The sequence below is a fragment of the Myxocyprinus asiaticus genome, chromosome 12 (assembly GCF_019703515.2).
Source record: "Myxocyprinus asiaticus isolate MX2 ecotype Aquarium Trade chromosome 12, UBuf_Myxa_2, whole genome shotgun sequence".
Classification (NCBI taxonomy): domain Eukaryota; kingdom Metazoa; phylum Chordata; class Actinopteri; order Cypriniformes; family Catostomidae; genus Myxocyprinus; species Myxocyprinus asiaticus.
Window position 1 is genome coordinate 42,982,545 of NC_059355.1, and position 15,221 is coordinate 42,997,765.

Below are 15,221 nucleotides of genomic sequence, written 5' to 3' on the forward strand. Positions count from 1 at the left end.
ATCCTTAAGTTAAAGGAATATCCCGGATTCAATACAGGTTAAGCTCAATCGACAGCATTTGTGACAATGTTGATTACCACAAAAATAAATTTAGACTTGTCCCTCCTTTTCTTTATATATATATATATATATATATATATATATATATATATATATATATATATAAAGTCTGTGTTACAGTGATGCACTTACATAATAGAAGTTAATGGGAGCCAAATTTTGAACTTTAAAATACTCACTTTTTCAAATTTAGGGCTATAGCCACAAGATGTAAACAATATGTGTGTTAACATGATTTTAGTTGATAAAATCACTTTCTAACCTTTTCTGTGTAAAGACGATGCAATGTCAACAAACCCTAAATCCCTAAAATGACTGTAAAAACATTAATTCTTCTGTTAAATCTCTTGCATTATTTGAGCTGTAAAATTGTTTAAATCAATGTAAGTGCTTTTATAAAATTATGAGCTTCACATTTCTGCCTTTAAACCCTCCAAAAATTGGCTCCATTCACTTCCATTGTAAGTGCCTCACTGTAACCTCAATTTTGCCTTTTTTAAAGAAAAGGAGGGATGAGTCGAAATAAATTTTTGTGGTAATCAACATTATGCCACAAATGCTGTTGATTGAGCTTAACTTGTATTGAACCCGGAATATTCCTTTTAAAAAAAGTCACAATATATTCACAATTATAACTGTTTATGCGGATAACAAAAAAAATAGCGTATTAAAAAAGCAACAAAGAAACACTTGTTTTCATGAGATTTAAAATCTGATCATTCCCTGCTCTTGATGTCAAAACGTAAACGGTCCACCACACTTGCGCACATTGTAAAGGTGTTTACATGCATCGCGAAATCGGGTTTATGAGCAAATCCCACTATGCTGGCCATTTTATGCTTTAAGGAATATTCCGGGTTCAACAGAAGTTAAGCTCAATTGACAGCATTTTTTATGGCATAATGTTGATTACCACAAAATTATTTTCGACATGTCCCTCCTTTTCTTAAAAAAAAAAAAAAAAAGCAATGGAAGTGAATGGGGGCCAATCCGGAAACTTTAAGATTCTCACTGTTTCAAAAGTATAGTCACAAGACATAAAAAATATACGTGTTAATATGATTTTAGTGCACTTACTAACCTTTTTTATGTAAAGTTATAGCCAATTTAACTTAATTGCGGTGATGACATTTAACGCTGTAGACCCTAAAACAATCATAAAAACGACTTTACAGCTCAAATAAAGTTTTCGCAGGAAAAAAATTCATGTTTTTATAAAATTATAAGCTTTACATTTCTGCTTTTAAACCCTCAAAGAATTGTCTCCATTGCAAGTACCTCACTGTAACCTTGATTTATGTTTAAAAAAAAAAAAAAAAAAAAATTTCTCCCCTTTTCTCCCCAATTTGCATGCCCAATTCCCACTACTTACTAGGTCCACGTAGTGGTGTGGTTTCTGCTTCTGAGACAATCAATCCGTGCATCTTATCACGTGGCACGCTGTGCATGACACCGCGGAGACTCACAGCATGTGGAGGCTCATGCTACTCTCCACGATCCACGCACAACTTACCACGCACCCCACTGAGAGCAAGAACCACTAATCACGACCACGAGGAGGTTACCCCATATGACTCTATCCTCCCTAGCAACCGGGCCAATTTGGTTGCTTAGAGGACCTGGCTGGAGACTCTCAGCACACCCTGGATTCAAACTCGCAACTCCAGGGGTGGTATTCAGCATCAATACTCACTGAGCTACACAGGCCCCCTTGATTTATTCTTTTTTAAAGGGATGAGTCATATTTATTTTTTTGTGGTAATAAACATTATACCACAAATGCTGTCTATTGAGCTTAACTTGTATTGAACCTAGAATATTCCTTAATGCTGTTTTATGACCTTCCATTGTGTCTGTTTATCAAGCCTCAGTGTAAGATTTTACATGTAAAAGTGCTCCATAGAGACTTGGGGGTGAGCTCTTTTGACTTGGGCCGAGCCAGCAAGCAACCACTTAGCAACCCGCAGAAGACCATAGCAATCACCTATAGCAACATTTTGTGAACCAAATTTAAGTACTCTCTTTGCTTTCGTGAGCACAGTGTCCAAGTTATTCTTCAGTTGATGTAATTGACTGCTTGACTTGGATGGTAGTAACTTTCTCTGAAATTGTCCCGGTAACCGCATTGCTGTGCAGTCTACTGCAGACGCATAAGGGATAACAATACTTTTAAAAGGGTATACACAGAGTGCAACAATTGTTACAGGTTGCAATCTCATTAAATATGTTTGCCCACTATCAAGTTTCCTTCAGTCACTGTGTTGTCACAGTATATCTGATCCTTTCAAAGAAAGTGCTGTGGTACACTGTAAAAATCTCACTTTACACTGTCTAACTAAGAGGTGGAAACACATGATGTGTGCCAGAGATTCATTTAGGAGGATGCCTGGTAACAAGGGGGAATTCAGTGGTCACATTTAGTGATGGTGGAAAATGAACACACCCAAGCATTTTAAAAGGCTTTAATCAAACATACTTTATAAAAATATGATCTCATTTAAGCAATGTCTGGAGTGTATTTTATTTCTATTTTTATAAAAGTACAACATTTCATAGCAATTATAAATAAATAAAACATCTAGTTTAGAAAGTGCATTATTAAAGGGATAGTTCACTCAAAAATGTGCATTCTGTCATCATTTACCCTCAAGTTGTTCTAAAGCTCAATGGCTTTTTTTCTTTCTTTCTGTAGAACACAAAAGATTTTAGACAGAATGACAGCCTAAGTCACCATTTACTTTCGTTGTATGGAAAACAGCAGTGTAAACTTTCTTCAAAATGTATCTTTTTGTATTCCACAGAAGAAAGTCAAGTAATTCGGGTTTGGAACCATGTGAGGGTAAGTAGATGACATTAAAGGTATAGTTCACCCAAAAAGTATAAACATGGCAGCTTTAAGGAGTTAATACTGTGCAACTTGTGTCCACTTGCAGGAACAGACATATCCTAGCACATAGGAGCTGTCCGATTACGTGTCCTGTAGTTGAAAATCCAGAGAAAATATATTTAGGAAAATAAAACATGTAACTGCTATAATACAATCTAAGATCAAACTAAGAATAGACAATGGACCAGTTGCAACTAATGCCAGAACTAACAACTAATGAATACAGTATATTAGTTTGAGATGAAGTTATTTGATGATTTTGACCAACAAAGAAAATGTTAAAGAGACTTGTGAAGTTTTTGACACTGGTAGGTACCTTGAGTTTAGAGACTTTTATATAGACATAACTCCTCTTTTGTCCTCTGTTCTTCGCCAGTATTGTATGAACTATGTAGCATTTTCAAACGAGGAGATAAAGACATTATAATACATTATTTATTGATCGAACTTATATATATTGTTAATATTCTATTAGTCAACCCTGCTGCATGCCGTTTGGGTGTAATTAGCATTCGGAAAAAAATCAGCTCTGCATACAGCTGTTTTCATCATTTTGTTAGCAACATCAGGCAACCCATTCACACCCTTTCATTTAAAGGCTTATGCTCATTATGTGCCCAGATGACTACATTTTTACAGGTCACACCAGAAATAATTCAGCTACCTAGATCCTCTGATCTTCCTTGAGGTTGTTTCCCATTAATTTGTAACCTGCAACACTTTATTTTACAGTGTTTATGTTGCTATGTACTATATGTACAAAAGAGTAAGTTTACTTAATAATTTGTGGAGCTGTTTGTAATCACACAAAGTTATTATTATTTCTATAGTAATTCATTACAGTAACATACTGTTAAGGCCACTATAAACATGGACACTGTAAAATGAAGTGCAACTGAAAATTCCACTTTCAAATTCTGCCATTTACACACCCTCATTTGTTTAAAATCCATGACTTTCATACATGGAACACAAGGAGATGCCTCAGTTAACACTGACTTTCATTGTATGAAAAAATCTGCCTGATCTAATGAACATTATGTTGCCATGGCAACATTTTTGCAAAATGAAATTGTGTGCTTCATTACATGCTTTGCTGCAGTTTCCTAGTGTAATATCCACCGGAGGGTGCCAAAAGCGAGTGAAATGGTGTTGTAATCGGTGAATATTAAATGGCATCTTTAATGAGTAAAACATACCTCCCTAATAGGGTTGCATGCTATGCCAGTACTAACGGAATACCGTGATACCAAAAAATATAAAATGGTACGATATCATCTTGTTGTTAATTTTGGTACCATATTAAATTATGCTGCCATTAGCGTAATGTAATGTGTGTTTTGAGATGAAATCAAAGACTATTTGATAATAATAATTTAAAAAAAAGTCTTGATATGGCAATGTGTGATCATTAAACAGCAGAAGGATGTCATTTAATGAAATAATATACAGTCACATGCGCTGCGCACCACAGAGTGAATGAGGCTCCGCTCTGCCATCACCTTCACACACACAGACGTGTGTACACACACACATAACACACACTACTACTGCTTGATTTTCATGCAGTGTGTCCAATAGTATCCACCTGCAGATCAGTGTGTTTAGTGTATAATTGGCTGTGAATTCTCAAATGACCTTTTTACCGGAGATTTCAGTTCGCAAGTCAGAGGAAGTTTGATATAACGAACCCTTCAAAAACAGGAAGAACTTCAAAGGTCTTTCAAAATAAAAGTCCCGCTGAAATGAGAGCTTCATTTAACTGGATGCGTGAAATTTAAGACATTACGACAGAAAATATTACTAATGTATAAAAGTGTAATATTCATAGTAGTAGCAATAATACTCACAATAAAAATAAAATAATATTAAATGGTTATATTATTAGTATTATTATCTGTACGCAATATCACAAACGCTGAATACCAATATTGAATATTGAACAGTATTGAATAACCAAGTTGTGAGTCGGTCATAGCAGCCTTTTGCCTCAGGTAATCAGATTGTTTTCATTTAATGTTTTCATTAATACTGTGAAGCTCTGGTGTGCATCTTTTTTTGTTTATAAATGATTATATTTCCATTTGATCAAAGCTGTACAGTATGTATTTGACTAAATGTTAGAATCAAATTATGTTTAATTAAAACATTTAACATGGAATCTAGAAAAATGTAAACAGAAAAGGCATAATTTTTATATATAAGACTTTATGCAGTTTTTTTCTGTTTTTTCATAAAAAATCTGAGGTTTTTTTTAAAATTTGTTGTGAGGTAGTAGTGCTGGTATTGTACCGAAGCCAAAATTTTGGTATCGGAGCTACCCTACTCCCTAACCTAAAACTTTAAACTAAACCTAATCGATAGTGTCCTAAAAGCAAATGACATGAAAAGAACATTTACTGAAGCAACCACTTTATTTCAAGTCACTTCTTTGACAGTTTCGTCTCACGTTTCTGCTTGCGTGCTTGGCTGGTCTCAAACCTCGGTCTGCCGAGTCCAAACTCCAACACTATTAGGTGAGCTATTCACATTGAAATAAGTGTGTTAATGTAATTGGGTCTGTAATACAAGTATTAAAATGTGTAGTTTTTCAAAGATGCATTGGAGTAAAAGTGTTTCAAAATCAAAGCATAGCAGTTTGAGAGTAATAGTACAAAAAGTAAGTCTTTATAAAAAGACATAATCAGCCATTGTAGTCATGATTTATGTGAAAGGGAATAAAACGCACAGTTGTTGTAGCACCTCTAGTGTATAATGCAGCACGTAAAACTCAGTTTGCAAAAATGTTGTTATATTGTAGTCCAGTGGTTAAAAGGCCACTTTTAACCCTGGATAAAGCAATATTTCACACTTGTAATTAAACAGGGGTTAGCACTGCTTTTGACCCAGATTGCGGTGCCACGGTATAACCAGTGTGAATGACAAACTACGTTTTATTTTATTTTTTATAAAATACCCCTTATTTACCAATTTCAAGTTTGAAAAAAGTTAATCAGAGTGAAGCATTTTTATCAAACACACCAAGTTCTCATCATAAAAGAATGCCATATGAAAAGATAGAGTTCATGCAAGACTGATTCATGCAAGTGGCAGCTAGAGCATTTCTAAAGCAGCAATTCAAGTGGTGTGAGAGTTTGCCATGCTTAATTATGCCAACATGATTTTAAAGCCAGTTGACAGATTGAGAAATATTCTCACCCTTTCTGTTTAGAAAAAAGACACACCCAGAATGAACCAACTAAACAAACTAAACAAACTGTGGAGAGTAAGGAGATATTGTTAAACAATAGTTAAAAATAAGTGGTTAAAATATTACATGGTTTGGAATGCAATAATATAATATTCTTAGAAGAAAAGTCAATGAAAAGTCTTAAATATGGCTTAAATTTTGCATCAACATGGTCTATGTGGCAAGATTCATCATAAAGTAGTCCACTCTAAATCATTTGTATACTTACTTGCACCAAAACAACTGCCAATGATAATCACACTACCTAAAAGATCAACATTGTTATTAAAAACAGTGTGATATACCCTACCAGTCACAGGTTTGAAGACACTTAAATAAATACATGTTTCTCATGATTTTAATGACCTTCTGATATAGGTTTATGCTTAAACACTTGAAATGAGTTTAGAACAGTAATATAGGCGAAGGGTGGCTAATTTGAAAAAGTTACTTTCATAGTTCACAGTCATGTACAAATTAGATACATATTTCCACTTATTTCATACATATTTCTGTGTTATATTATATAATTATCTCTGTGCTATTTCAGTTTTGATGACTTTCCTATTATTCTAAAATATGGAAAATAGTAATAATAAAGAATCAGTTGGTGTGTCCAAACTTTTGAATGGTAGTGTATAAACATGCACATAAACACTCGACAGTTTTGTGAGGGAACACTATTACAGTGGTGACAGCACTGCTCTTATAAGTTAAAAAACAAAAATAACAACTCATTACTCATTTAACCGACTGGGACAATTAAATGGTGTCATGTTGTATGGAAAACAACTATAGGATCACATTACTTTTCCTGTGGATAAACACAGTCAGACATTTAATTCAGCATAGTAGATCTATCATTTGACATAAACAATAACTCACTTTGTGAATATGTAGCAGGCAGTTCCTCATTCCTTTCTGCAATAAAAGGAAGTGGCATCAAATAACCATGACAGATGATTAGTATGAGATGACTTGTATATAAAATAAAGTTGCATGCATGCATCAGAATGGAGAAAGATTCTGTATTTTGTAGTTTGGCTTTCTTACCATATACACTGCTGTTAGTCGTATCTGTGTTTGTGGTAATTTTTTCTGTTGTCTGTATTTTGATGTCTGTTAAAAGAAGATTTCAGTACATCACCTTATATGTTTGTAGTCTCCAATACAATGTTCTACATCTAAACATCTAGTCAGTTCAGATAATGGAACACAACTTATATGAACTTCTGCAAAGCCACTGATTTCTATTTACAGTACATCCTCAGCCCCTCCCACTTTTGTTTACTAAATAGTCTGGTAAATTTGATTATGCTTTCAGGTACCAATAAAAGTGTTGTCCTCTCAGCTCTGTTTAAACACATTTCAACAAGTCTAAATCTGTTCCACAGAATTCCACAGGTATTCTCCCAAAAACAGTGCTTACTTTCAACACAAATAGGAAGGGCAGACCAGCCACTCTCTACACATACAGCAGTAGGTAAACCTTTCATGCTGTAACCTGGCTTGCATTCAAATGTGGTTTCACTTGAAAAAAATGTATGGAGGGCTTCCTTTAATTTTGTAACTAAATTTAACTTCTGGATCTTCACATTCAACAGCTGAGAATAAAAAATAACAATAATAAAATCAAAAATCAATCAAAACATGTAAAGCTGCTAAACAGAGGGAAATAACTGTGTAATCTAACATTATAGCTGTAAATACAATACCAATATACTGTGCATGTGTTACTGAAACCATATCAAGACTTCAAGATACATTTCAATATGCATGGCATTCTAGTAATGTTAAGCAGGCCCAAGAAGTATAAACATTTTGTGCCAAATGTTTCAATACTCCAAGACTGGGTAAGAATGTTATCTGCTTTGGAACTGTATCCAACATTTCTCTGGCAAGAGACATTTTTCTAGAGAAGAAAGAGGTTATTATTTTATAGATTATGGTATGTTACTATTAATAGTCTCACTTATTTTAAATGCATTATGTACAATAGAGTGCAATAGCAGGAATTTCTCCATAAAGAAATTGATTTTTAACAATAATGTTCAAGCCTTTCAAGACAGGCCTACAATCAACTTTGTGGATCATGAGCAATTATTTATTAAGAAGTTGTGGGACTGACAATCATAGCAAAAGAGCTCAGCAGCAACTGTCCACTCTCAAGCATTGCAAAATATACTGACATCAAATATACTGTTTTCATATTTAGAATCAAAGTCTATCATCAATATTTTTGTCAAAAGTCAATAGTTTTATTTTGTACTGTTTTTGATTCAACTGGGAGGAGTTGTTGATTCCCTCATAAATGACCAAAGTTCGGCCTCGCGATGGGAGAAAGGTGCCATACGTTGTTCCTGGCAGGCTACTCTGCCTTACAGGCTCCATATGGTTAGGATTAGGGTAGGAGCGGGGTTAGGGCATCTGCTGCATGCCAGGAACAAACCGTGGCCCCTATGTACAATGGGCATTCAGCCATGCAACTCTATGTGATGCAAGCTGGTAGGTTCTTTGACTTATTATCTGTTAGCCAATCTGTTAAACCTTTCTGAGAGTTGTCATGACTGAAGTGAATTTATGTATACAGTGCACCATTATGTTTTTTTTTTTTTTTTACATTTTTAATCATTTTTTTTGCTCGAAGATTTAAATGTTGTGATTGACCTGGTTGATTTGGTTAATGGCATTTTATCTTTATTGAAGAAATTTTTTAAATCTCTATTGTGAAAATAAATGGGGAAAACACTGGGCTGGACTACTTACCATATACACTTAAGGCGATTGTGGCTATGCTTGTAGCTATATTTGTAGTGATGCTTGCTGTTGTCTGTGTTTGGATTTCTGTTGAAAGAAAAAGTATGTAATTCTCTACTTTTGCAGTCTCCAATACAATGTTCTACATCTAGACAATGAAATTGATGGAAACACACTTTATAGAGTATTGCACAGCCATTAAATTCAAGATCTCCAGGTTAACATGGAATCTGCAGAAAGATTCACAGATTTCCACAAACTGGAGTGCCCATCATTCACAAAGTTCTACCACCACTCTTGCATGTTTATTAAATATTGTTTGTAAATATGAGTAGTTCATTCCCTCATAAAAGAATTTAAGTATTCAGTGTTGTAACGTTTTTTTTTTTATTGTTCAATAATGTATATATATATATATATATATATATATATATATATATATATATATATATATTTAATAATGTATATATATATATATATATATATATATATATATTTAAATCTTTATTGAAGAAACTTTTTAAATCTCTATTGTGAAAATAAATAGGGAAAACACTGGGCTGGGCTACTTACCATCTAAATGTAAGGCGGTTGTGCCTATGCTTGTAGCTATATTTGTGGTGATGCTTGCTGTTGTATGTGTTTGGATTTCTGTTGAAAGACAAAAACATTCTCTACTTTTCCAGTCTCCAATACAATGTTCTACATCTAGACAATGAAGTTGATGGAAACACACTTTATAGAGTACTGCACAGCCATTAAATTCAATCAACATTTTGTAGCTTATCTCCAGGTTAACATGGAATCTGCAGAAAGATTCACAGATTTCCACAAACTGGAGAGCCCATCATTCACAAAGTTCTACCACCACTCTTTCATGTTTATTAAATATTGTTTGTAAATATGAGTAGTTCATTCCCTCATAAAAGAATTTAAGTATTCAGTGTTGTAACTTGTTTTTTTTAATGTTCAATAAAGTATATATATATATATTCATGGGTTTTATCTCTATGGTGAAACTGAATGGGGAAAATACAGAATACATCAACATGTACAACAAAGAGAGTGCACTTCCAACAAAAAGGCCTTGATCACAAAAAACCTGCGGGACCTGCTCAACAAGAAGAAAAGGGTTTTCAGGTGAAGATAGTGGATTATACATAGAAAAGTAATGAAGAATGCACAGGCAAACGCAAATTCATAGGTCAATAAGGTGACAAAACATTACAGAAACAAGACCTGTGAGTCTGAAAAAAACAAAACAAAAAAAAAAACATACTGGACTGAAAGGGCAATGCAATTGTGCTGTACAACTAAAGCCAGAATAGGCTCATAGTCTGAAGAGTCACAAGTCTTTTGTTCAGCAGGCTGCTAGAGATGTTCTGCCAGTTCTTCCATGTAATGGCATCATAATGCGGAAATACCTGTGTACCAATACATGATCAAGCTGTTTAAGGACCAGCTTTTGGAATTTTAAAGTACTATGTTTTATGATACTCAGCTGGGATATTTAAGCAATATTACACTAACAAGAGTACTGTTATACCGAATATCAGCATGGCTCTGATTCAGCTAGACCAGACGTGACAAGTTTCTAGCGATAAGTAATTTGCACAGGTGGATTTTGGACCAAAGAAATTAACCCAGCGCTGGTAAGTTCATGTAACAATAATGGAAACCAAGCTGCCGACAATATTTCCTGTAGCTTGTTGCGGTTGTGGCTAATAAGGGCAAAAGCTCAGATTAATATAGAAAAGACTGCTTTCAAGCTTGGAGATTGAAGCAGAAACTTCCAAATAACAAATTATAAATCTGAGAAAACATGGCCTCTGACCTTGGCATATTGGTGGTGAATCATACTTCTACACATTTCAAGAATCTGTTTCCAGTGAGGATGTAGTTAGCATTGCAAGAATATTCAATGACATCATCAATCTCAGGAGCTCCCATGTATGTCACTGTGACGAGGAGGAGGGCGTGGCCGGGCCATGAGGGTGCATGGCCAGCGCTGAGTCAACTGATCAGCGGGAGAGCGAGATAAAGGGGAGCCAGAGACGGCAGTTTGAGAGAGACACACGAGGCCACTGTATGTGTGTGCGTCTTTGTTTTATGTTGTTTTAAGCTGAATTTCTGTCATTAAAGTTACGCTGACTGTTCTGCCGGTTCCCCCCTCCTCCTTGCCCATCCCTTACCCATTATAGTCACTATCTTGCCATGTTCAGTTTCAACAGGTGGCTTACACGTTATCACTACCAAAGATATAAAAAGTGACAGAGGCTGTTAGAGCATTTCTGACTGCTTATGAAGTTGCTGAAAATCTGAGGTATGTTCCAAACCTGGTGAGCTGCCTTGCTGCCTGCATAGACAGCTGGCATCTAAGGCAAATCAAGTGAATGACTTGGAACACTCAACTCCAAGCAGCTGGCATATTTAAGCAAGCTATTACACAAGTAGGAGTGCTGTTGTACCGAATATCAGCACAGTTTCTAACCATATGTAATTTGCACAAGTGGATTTTGTACCAAAGACATTTACCCAGCTTTATGTAACAATAATGGAAACCAAAGGACTGGCAATGTATCCCCTAGCTTGTTGTGGTTGTGGCTGATAAGGCAAAACCTCAACTCAATAGGGTAAATGTAGCTTTTAAGCTTGGAGATTAGAGAACAAACTTCCAAAGAATGAATTATAAATATGAGAAAACTAGGGCTACCGATTTAACATGTTAATTAAGTGCAATTAATTATATAAAAAAATCAAGAATATATAAATATATAATACTGAATTTCAATCCATATTATATATTTATTATACTGTAGGTCCTACATATTATATTTAGAAATATTTGAATTATTAGGCATTATTTATATTAATTATCTTTATTTGGGGGCCTTTCTCACCAAATAATTATGTATGCGATTAATTCAATTAATTAATCTGCATGTCATATTATTAATTAAACAGCCCTAGACAAAACATGACCTCTGACCTTCGCATGTTGGTGGTGGTGAATCATACTCCCCATCTTCTCCACATGTCAAGGATTTGTTTCCAATGAGGATGTAGTTAGCATTGCAGGAATATTCAATGACATCATCAAGCTCAGGAGATTCCTTGTATGTCATTATCTTGCCATGTTCAATTTTGACAGGTGGCTCACACGTTATCCCTACAAAAGATATAAAAAGTGACAGAGGCAGTTAGAACATGTCTGACTGCTTATGAAGTTGCTGAAAATCTGAGATGTGTCTACATAGACAGCTGCCATCTAAGCATCATCCCAACAGAGATGTATCCTCATAAGTGAATTATCTGGAACACTAACTCCATGCAGCCCATAAACAGTGGGAGACTTGACTAAATATTTCAGATAAGCTGATAAGCTAATGATCAGAAAAGGGACCCTGTTCACAGTCTGTTTCCACCTTATTATTTAGAGGCATAAATCTCATATACAGTATATAAGATTTAAGATAACATATTATAGATTATACAATATATAGAGTTTTATATATATATATAACAGTACATACAGTATAAAAAAAAGATTTTACATTTTTTATGTAAATGTATATAAAAAAAATGTAATTACCCTGGCATGACTGCGTTTTTTTTATTTATTTTACTTCATTTAAATGAATGGAAATGTATAAAATTATTAGAATAATGATATTTAAAATTAATGAAATTAAAAATTAATAATAATTATTCTATTTTTTATATACATAATTAGGGTTAGTTCACCCAAAAATTTAAATTCTCATAATTTACCCTCATGCCATCCTAGATGTGCATGACTTCCTTTCTTCAGCAAAACACATACGAAGATTTTTAAAAGAGTATTTCAGCTCTGTTGGTCCTCACAATGCAAGTGAATGATGACCAGAACTTTGAAGGCCCAAAAGGCAGTATAAAAGTAATTCATAAGACTCCAGTGAATAAATCCATGTCTTCTGAAGCGATATGATAGGTGTAGGTGAGAATCAGATTAATATAGAGCTGATATATTCTTCTAAAAATCTTTTTTTGTGTTCTGCTGAAGAAAGAAAGACATACACATCTGGGATGGCATGAGTGAGTAAATAAGAGAATTTTCATTTTTGGGTGAACTAACCCTTTAAGTTGCCTTAAAATGCTGATTTCATAGGCAGCTCACTAGGTTTCAGAACCGAGCTCTGATGATGCTAGCTTTTGCTGTTACTCTTGTAATTTGTAAGAGTTGAGGGTATGGAGCCAAAGATGAGGACTCACGTATACATTTATGTTTTCCACCCCAACCAGTGACAAGACATTGCCTGTGACTTGACCCTTCAAGAAAATACCTGAATAAAAGAGGGAAAAAAGTCAACCCTAATTGTTTGCCACATTACATGTACTATATGGACAGCAGAAGCCACTTAAGTTCTTACCCTCTTTCACATATGGGTCTTGCATATGCACCAAACAATGTTCCATCTGAGATGCTGTAGGTCATATGTGGTGAAGGTTTAGGTGTACCACAATCTCGCTCTAAAATGAGTCCAAACACAGCTGTTTAATAGTCTTCCATATAATTTTAAGCAATAGCCCTCATGTAGTTCCAAGCCCAAATGATTTTCTTTACAATCTATGTTTCTTCACGTTTGATGTCAATGGTTCTCTCGTGTTTGTGACCCATGAGATTTGAATATGCACATGAATGAGATTTGAGAGCTACAGCAGAGGGAAAGGTTTTCAGTAAATAACAACTCAAATTGCAGTCTATTTATCACACAAAGCTATCGTTTGGCTTTAAATGACCTGGAAAATAGTGTGCGAGTAACATGGACTACTTTTCGAGTGCTTTTTTCCCTTTTTACTAATAGTGGTTAGAGATTGCTTTCGCTGCATGGAAAAGAGCGGCTCATATATTCTGCAAAATATCTCAGTTTGTGCACACACAAAACGTACGGGTTTCAAATGACATGTCCAAATAAATGATAATAAGCAACATTATCAGCATTGCACAAAGAGGGTCTGATTAATAAGTCATAAAACAATTACTTTTGCATATTAGTTCCACGTCACTCCACTTGCCACCCCTGCAGGTGATTACATTTGACCCAGAATCTTTCAGGTGTCCATTGGGACACTCCAGGGAAGCTTCTGAATTCTCTGGGAAATTATTCTTCTGTGTGGATTCCGAGGTCAAGACATATTTGCCACCCAGAACAGGCAGTGGGCAATCCGCTAAATCAACCACAGAGACACAATGAAGATAATTAACTAATCTATTAGCAGGGATATTAATGCATAAGAAGTTCAGTAACAGGTGAAGTTTGAACAGTTGACCTGACATGTCAAGAAGTGACAGCTGTCTGGCAGTGTGGCATGCTACACTCCATCGAGAACTATTTTAAACCACATTTTCTTGAAACATTTCATTGCATTTTCAATTCTTTAACTAATAGAACCTTGATGTAAAATGCAGATATCTAAAGTTCTAAAAGACTCAAACTTTTGGGTGCAGGTTAATGTTATTTATCAACTATCCATTTGCATGATGATTCAGATTGGTGGAGCATCTAAGAAACATCTGTTTACAAATCTGCTCAGGCAGTTATAGTGATAGTCATTCAACGTGTATCCTCTAGGTTTATTTAGCTGAATGACTCACTTGGTTTAAAAACCAATAAATAAGACACCGGTAAGAAAAACAACTTACCTTTCCCTACGGAGACGAGCGCAAACGGCAACAAAAGTAGTTGCCAAGTCTTCACACTTGTCATCGTCACTGAAACAGATTTTATTTTTCCCCTATAAACACTTCTCTTGAATATGTACCTCAACAACTGGCAGAACAGTCACGATACGATCAAATAAACCTACTCCCGAAGAAACGAAAGATTCTATATATTAAGTTCAATGGACACGTTCCCGCTGCAGCTGAATTGAAAAGTTACACATACAGTACAAACGGCGAATCGAACACTTTAAAGGGAACGGATTCAGTCATACCAACACACACACATATAAACACGCCTGTTAAGGACCTCTGACGTTTTCGTGCCAGTTGAGTGCGTTACCTCCCCTTCCAGCGAAATCTCCTCCCCTGAGATGACGCTTAAAATATTGTTTAGAAAACCTTTTTATTATTATTATTATTATTATTTATTTATTTATTTATTTATATCTAAAGAGAGCGCGTGTATTTATGTAAGCCATATACGTTTCATAAAGTTTTCCAAATATTCCACTTTGTGGAAACACTAAAATTTCCTGTTTTCTTAAAGGCGTATTCCAGGTTCAATACAAGTTACGTTCAATCGA

At 34.9% G+C, this 15,221-nt stretch overlaps 1 protein-coding gene across 8 annotated transcripts; it reads right to left on the reverse strand.

Annotated features, from left to right (window-relative positions):
* Nucleotides 1–2,520: 2,520 nt before the first annotated feature.
* On the reverse strand, nucleotides 2,521–14,933 carry im:7151449 (complement decay-accelerating factor). 8 transcript variants are annotated; one of them, XM_051712465.1, is made up of 13 exons: nucleotides 14,617–14,932; nucleotides 13,956–14,141; nucleotides 13,343–13,442; nucleotides 13,185–13,255; nucleotides 11,923–12,102; nucleotides 9,507–9,584; nucleotides 8,943–9,020; nucleotides 7,230–7,295; nucleotides 7,062–7,097; nucleotides 6,406–6,441; nucleotides 6,146–6,203; nucleotides 5,397–5,468; nucleotides 2,522–3,037 (listed from the first exon to the last, which is right to left on the reverse strand). In XM_051712465.1, the coding sequence occupies exons 1-12, from the start codon at nucleotides 14,678–14,680 to the stop codon at nucleotides 5,423–5,425; spliced, it is 999 nt and encodes a 332-aa protein (XP_051568425.1). In that variant the 5' UTR covers nucleotides 14,681–14,932; the 3' UTR covers nucleotides 2,522–3,037; nucleotides 5,397–5,422. The 8 variants fall into 8 exon arrangements, with proteins under 8 accessions (XP_051568422.1, XP_051568423.1, XP_051568425.1 ...); XM_051712464.1 differs by lacking the exon at nucleotides 5,397–5,468 and adding an exon at nucleotides 3,264–3,334 and having other exon boundaries at nucleotides 2,523–3,037; XM_051712467.1 differs by lacking the exons at nucleotides 5,397–5,468; nucleotides 6,146–6,203 and adding an exon at nucleotides 3,264–3,334.
* Between the last annotated feature and the right edge of the window lie 288 nt (nucleotides 14,934–15,221).